The following is a 7,252-nucleotide window of genomic DNA, read 5'->3' as shown; positions in this document are numbered from 1 at the left end:
TTCTTCTGTTAGGGAACGTCTGCGATGTTTATGGTATGGTCTTTCTTTTTGGAAAAATTAGATACAAATGTACATTGTATTCATGTTGTTTTTAGTGCAAAGTGTACGGGTTATCAAGAGTCATGATTCCAAAGGTTAGCTAAATGTTCCTCTTTGTTTACACCGATACATGATGTGTCCAACTTTGTGTTTAAACCCTGTCACAAATGTCGGTATCATATATTTATTTCGTGTGCTATTGAAGAAGACAGGCAAATGGAGATCATTGTGGTCAGTACTGATGATGAGAAAAGGGATCATCTTAAACAAGGAAATACGCTGTCTTTGTTTTGTTATGCACATTTGAATTAATTTATATTTGATTTAATTTAATTGTTTGCATGTTACTATTGATCTTATGTTCCATTACATACTATCGTAATTTAATTTTATTTACTGAAATGTAGTTCAGTTTTCCAAACACCTAATATTAAAACTTTATATCAAATGCTGACCAAATTCCTGACCTTATTTCATAAATGGAAGTAAACAACTTTATAATTCTGTTTTAGGCATTCTTAGTGTGGGATTTATAGAGTGAAATCGATGCTGTACTGGGAGTACGTGACTTTGGACATGTAAATATCATCTACATTGTTATTTTGAAAAGTCTGTTTTTACCCGAATTGCGCAGTAGCCATATTTTAATTTCAGTTTGGCTTTTAAGACACTTTCACTCAAGGTTTCTGTTGTGACCAGTTGGAATTAAAATTTAATTGTTCTTCAACGTATTTAAATTCTAAGAGAGTAATTATTTTCCCTGGGAATATTTAAGTGCTCATACAGAGTTCTCGGACAAAGACATGTATTGAAAATTTATTCATAATTCAAACACCGGAATATTATTTGCTGTGGTTCAACAACGAACGGTTGACACTTTAGTACATTTCTGACTACAGTATACGTCATCGTCTTCCATTTTTGGATTTTCGTCTGGAATCTAACTCAAATTCATTAAAACATTTCATTACTAGGACTTCTCGTTTTTAATTTTTTTATTATATTTAGAACATTTTTTCTTTGATTCATCAAACCGTCAGTTCTTTTCGTCATTGTTACCTTGTTTTTCAAGGAAAAAAAATTATTTGTTAAAATTTACAAACCTTTGTGTCTTCACTGTTTTCTTTTACTATTTATGAGCCTAAACACGTAACAGTTTTACTGTTTGATTGCGATTTGAACTTGCAATAAATCAAATGGCTTACATTAAAGAATACGTTTCATCAATAGATTTCATTATCATCACCGTCATTACCATTTACATAGTTATAATTACAGTTTAGAGTTGCAGTTGTCCCTGAGATGTCACCATTATGGTACATACCGTTTATTAATATAAAGATTGTGAAGCAAAGTAGGTGGTATCGACATACAAGATGAAGATGCATATTCCAAATCGTATTTCTAAGACCATGGAGCTAAAGTTCACATTATTAAAATGAAGAATATATAAACTCTATTAGAATATATCTATTTTATACTTGCAACATTATACTTCACAAATTAAAATAAAATTTAATTTAGTGGCATTAAAACTGGAAATCACAAAATGATTTATACGCAAAGAATAATTTTCTTAAATTATATTATGCGTTGGAAAAATAAATATAAACATCCGGATGCATCGAAAAGTTTTGTACTATAAACATATTATGATATTGTTAAAGCTACATGAAGGCGACTTTTGGTGAACACAAATAGTAGACGAAGGTATCTTCTATGAGATGTTTGAAGTAAAAAAAAGTTTGTAACTCTTGTCGACACAATAAAAGGTACATTAGGAGGTATAATGTTGAAAAAGAAAGAGAACATGCTACATAACCATCTCTATCTATATTATCGTCAAAGTGATTTTTATTTTTCATACAGACGATTTCAAACCACCACTAATTTATGTTCTATTTTCACCGCATTTAGTTAAAATCATTATTTGCATATGTTTAACTATATAATCTCATACTGAATCAGATTTCCAAGTCGTACATAATATAATCTGTTTGTACTTTATAGTACATTAACGTACAAAATAAGTATCATCTACGGCCTGCAGCATAATCATTTTTCCTTAGAGAAAAGAGACACTTGTGTTTCGGATACTGAATCAATAAAGACACACTGCTATGAAAAACATTGTTTACATTATGAGAAAAACTTGTTCCATTTGATCTTTTTGAATCGATTCTTCAGTTTACAGTTTACATACTTTACGGCAGAAATATTTAAGATTTATATGGATAGTTTGGATTATCTGTTCTGTAGACGACGTGATAGCGTTAAGTTACAGAAAGAGTTATATAAAGAAATTTGATATATTTCAAAAGGAGTTAATAATTTGTTTATAAATCTTTTTCAGATTTGTTAAAATTTGAAAAAAGCCAATGAATATGTCTTGACCAAACGCGATCATCTAATGTCAGATGCTGAGCTACACGTATTATTGTCAAGCCAGGTAGCAATGTCATTGTATGACCTTTTGTACTTTTCTAGATTATTTAGTTTTTTACAAATGTTACATAGAGAATTACAATATGTCCAGTTGTGGCTCTTCAACACATACCGATCTTTAGATTTCAGGTAAAGAACAAATTTGTCCTCGTCTTCAGCAAGTCGTTTCATAAAATTGGCTAGCTCCTGAACTGTAGAGAAATCAGCACTGTCAATATAACTGTCATTCGGTAGGAGAGATTCGTAGTCAGAATATCCACGCTGGATAGTAATCAAATCTAATGGGAAGTACCAAAAGAATTTTTCAGTTATGTAATCCTTGCATAAAGAATTTTCGAAACTCAGGTAAAACTTATAAGCTTTCCCAATATTATCTCTACATTCAGTTCCATTTCTAGAGCAACTGTTTGTGCCACAATTTCCAAAAATGTCTACCGGAACATATGCTTGCAAACGACGAACAAAGTCATCTCGTTTGCTGCCTGCATTGCAATGGCTTACTATCCATGCTGCGAACTTTGTCTTAGAGCGAAAGATAGTCCTATAGTTTCGGTCTGGAGGGTAGGGATTTGTAAACAAAATGCCATAGGGATGAGGAATGTCAGAGTCTAGTCGGTAGGTCATGGTCCAGTTGAACATTGATCTCCACTGTGGTCTTTTGAAATGGTTATTATGGTAATGAACAGGACTTTCAAGACCATAAAAGATCCATATCTGATTAGGACTACGTCCTTTTTGTGGTATAAGCGGTGGGTCGTGTGGGAAACTGGACGCAGTTGCGTCGAATATTAGAGCATCAGCCTCCTCTAGAAGGGATCTGTTATATGTGATAACGCAGTTTCCATGGACACATCTTTTTATGTTTGTATTGCACTCCTCTGCTTCTTCTCCAAACCAAGAAGGTCTATTATACCAGAGAATCTTTAATATTCCACTAGTTTTATTGTGTTCAACGAGATTATAGACTGGTGCGACGTCACCAAACAGTTGAAGCATATCCACCAGCTTATGTTTTCTCTTTCTGGAGGTCGACGGTTCCCCTTCTCTAGAAATATTGTATTTTGAATGATTGAATCTCAGAGAGTCATTCTTTGCATAATTGGAAGGACTTGTTCGTTCCGTGAAAGCTGAATAAATAATCCACGGTGAAGAACTCAAAATTATCACAGCATATACGGAAAAAAAGACACTCATCAAAATCAGTTTTGCTTGAAAAGAGAAAAATATAAAGGAAAAGTTAATTTATGTTGTGGTTTGTGCTAATTTCATGCACGTTTGATTCATTTACAAATTAGGACTTTTTACCGCTTAAGTAGTATATCCTCTACTATGAGAGACCTTACATTCCTATTTTTCACCGTCATATAGTGATGGGTATTTTCTGGTATGTTTGCTAATGCGCATTTCCTATCACAATGTTTAAGCACTAAAGTATATTGATAATAATGATTATGCTTTGTTTTGTGTTAACCAAACACTCAAACACTGCAAGTAGAGAGTGATATTCATGTAAACCATAATTAGAGAGTATTTCTTTTATTAATATCTTATTATCCTACTTCGAATACTTTGTAAAATTCACACAACTGCTAATATTCAAAGATAACAAGATATTATAGATTTATGTTCATATGTAAGGTTTTATCAGGATATAAAATGGTCATTTTTTACAATTTCTGATTAACAATTATCTTACTTTTATCACTGACTCACCTAATATTGAACATAACCACATATGCGTATATTATTCCTTAGGAAATGTTACATAACGTTAGCTATTTACACATCTCACGGCTGACAATGCTGTATTGTTTCTAACATGCAGCCGACTCTGTGATATCGCGAGAGAAAAAGAAAACATTAATTCGCAAACAAAACTCAAGCATCACGCTTTAGAGTGGCTACTTATTAAAAGAGCTAGTATGAAGCGTTTTTTTAAGTAAAGGTGGTTCATAAATCATGTGAACCCAGGTTTTGCTTTCTAAAGAATTTTGATCACTATTACTATTTTAATTTATTAACATCCAATTTATAACATTGCACATAATCTTATACAGCATCTACCCAAGAAGAAAACAAAACAGTCTTCCATCCCTACCAATAAGTATAGGGCTAGACTAAATCGTATTTAATGGGCACGCACCATATATAGCTTTACACATCAAAACCGGAAAAACAATCAATTTATATTTCCTGACATGCAATCCGTTCTACTTGAGAAAGCTAATTAGACGTTTAATATCTGTCCACAAAATGCTGGATAACCAGTAGCAGGTACACATAATCGACCTTCAATCACGTGAAAACCTCAGCGATAATAACATGTACACTCGTTAAATAACTTCTCACATTCACATTTGTTGAAAACTATAAGGCGATGTCAAAGACTTTACGTCTGAGTAAACATTCTAAGATGACTTGAAGAAACAGCGTTTAGTAAGGAAATCATATTTAATAACATCAGAGTATTTCATTGGAAAAGTGAAGTATCAAATATAGTTTAACTTACTTACACAAAATGTCTGCCCTGAAACATCTTAAAAATTCTAGCTAGTCAGAATGTATGAAGTTGCATAATAATAGCAAAGAGAAGGCCTATAACATACTACCACATCCATTATGGCTACATAATAGCGAATTCAATGCATCCAATGGCATTTAAATAGCGTTAGTGTTTTAAAGAGAGTAGCCCTTGCATCTTTTACAGCTCAAGCTTGTGTTGGAGATCGCTGATTTCTTGATTATTGTTGTGCTAGTAGCTTCAGTGTTTATGCTCCTAATGTAATATATGTACCTATGTTTGATCTAGTAGAATCTCTGAAGCCTCATTTTCAAACTTAGGGAATAATCTAAACCGTTAGGTTCAATAATGATTATGCAACTGGAGTGTCTCCATTTTCGACAACAGCTATCAGTCAGGAGAATAGTACAGAGTCCATCGAATGATTATATAATTTGTATCCGTGATAATTAGAGCACTGTCACTTTAAAGATCAGTCATAAGTTCGAGACAAATAAAGGCCGTACAATGCTTATATAGTGCACACGTGGAGTTGAACCTGTTGAATAGCTGTATTTTGTTCAGATGTATTAGCCAATGGGTCTCCTGTTGATGCAGTTGCAATTCAGCCCGGATTAACTGGATAAAATTACAGACATGCATATCTACTCACTGAAAACTTCAAAACGTCTAACACACCCATCCCAGTTTATTTTTGTGCATATTGTTCGGCAAATTCTAAAGATTCTCTGATTTGATAATAGCATTAGATGTTATAATTGTCTTTTTTATGACGATATTTGTGCATTACAACTCTGAATATAACTCGTATAAGTCATTATAAAAAATAAACGAGTTATATTTTTAACAGACAATTGATTTGAATTCATTCATTAATTTAATCATATCGGTGAATTAGATTGTACAATTTGTGTCAAACAACTCTCATAGTTAAATCGCGTGATTAACTCACCTAAGTCTACGAGATTTGGTGGAAAGGAGATATGTTTCCCTAATGCTGAATATATGTTTACATGCTTGATGTTGTTTTAGGAGAATAGTAGCATGAAATGAATTGTTTACTGGTTTTCTATGTAAAAAATATTTTCACACATAATTTCACTTATGACGCCAAGGGTTTATTATAACTTTAGATTTTGTTCACACGGCGTACATCAAATGTTAGGTTTTATATGGCATGATCAGAGAGTAAGATAATTGGTAAGAACACATTTATATAAAGCACATTTTGGAACTGAAAATATAGATAACATCAATATTTTAATACGTTAATTTTTTTATATATAAAACATTACTACTAGAAACAATAATGAAATAAAGAACTTACATTTAGTAGAAATACACAAATGAGTCCTAAATTGACAACTGTCCCTCCTGAAAAAATAGAACAAATTTCAGCGTTTTGAAACGATGAAAATCATATCCATTTATATTATGACCATATTATTTTCGTCACATCTTGTATAATATTTACATCACAAATTGCGAAATCCAGATATAGCATTAATGTCCTAATCAGAATATAACATAAATTGACAGAATATACTATTATATTTTTCAAGTGCCCATATTCACCTAGAGATCCATGCGATATAAATTTAACAGTCATCTTTATATTAGTAGGGAATGTACAACGTATATCTTTTGAACTGACTACACATATAGTGATAATCATCAATCCTTAATCACTTACATTGTCTGGCCATTATCAGGTTCAGATGTATACGTCAGCATTGCTTCTAGCGCACAGGAAATCTATTCACTTTGTTCAACATATGGTATTGTTAGGTAGAATTATCATACCTTAAATGTACATGTGTAATGTGGAACGTTCCTTTCACATATGAGTGACATTTGTTGGTTACGCCTCATATATAGCACATGCAATTCATATGAAATAAGTGTGCTATATATATATGCGTGATGTATAATCAGATTTGTATTTATACTCTTAAATGGAACGACTTCGCTCATTTCGTCATAGCAGCGCCATTTCTTTTCGGCACTGGATCGATTGTTCTTTTATCTGGATCACATGCGGCGCCTGATCATTATGATGCAAATATACGCGATTGTATATACAAAAAATAGAGGAAGTTCTCTGGAACGTTTAACTATATACAACAATTATTTTGTCTTCTATAATAAAATTACTCCGTCGATTTTTGCCTCTATATTTCTACGATGGCCCGGAGAGAGTTTGACATACAGATATACAAATTTACCGTATAATTTCAATAGTTAACC

At 32.4% G+C, this 7,252-nt stretch overlaps 1 protein-coding gene across 1 annotated transcript; it reads right to left on the bottom strand.

Moving 5' to 3' along the window:
- Positions 1 to 842: 842 nt before the first annotated feature.
- Positions 843 to 6,819, bottom strand: LOC149795821 (lewis-type alpha-(1,3)-fucosyltransferase-like). The gene is made up of 3 exons (XM_089965720.1): positions 6,699 to 6,819; positions 6,333 to 6,379; positions 843 to 3,692 (listed from the first exon to the last, which is right to left on the bottom strand). The coding sequence occupies exons 1-3, from the start codon at positions 6,737 to 6,739 to the stop codon at positions 2,443 to 2,445; spliced, it is 1,338 nt and encodes a 445-aa protein (XP_089821846.1). The 5' UTR covers positions 6,740 to 6,819; the 3' UTR covers positions 843 to 2,442.
- Positions 6,820 to 7,252: the final 433 nt, after the last annotated feature.

This window comes from Sinohyriopsis cumingii, chromosome 7, assembly GCF_028554795.1.
Source record: "Sinohyriopsis cumingii isolate HCF-2022 chromosome 7, ASM2855479v2, whole genome shotgun sequence".
Taxonomy (NCBI): Eukaryota; Metazoa; Mollusca; class Bivalvia; order Unionida; family Unionidae; genus Sinohyriopsis; species Sinohyriopsis cumingii.
This window is presented reverse-complemented; position numbering and strand designations above follow the sequence as displayed.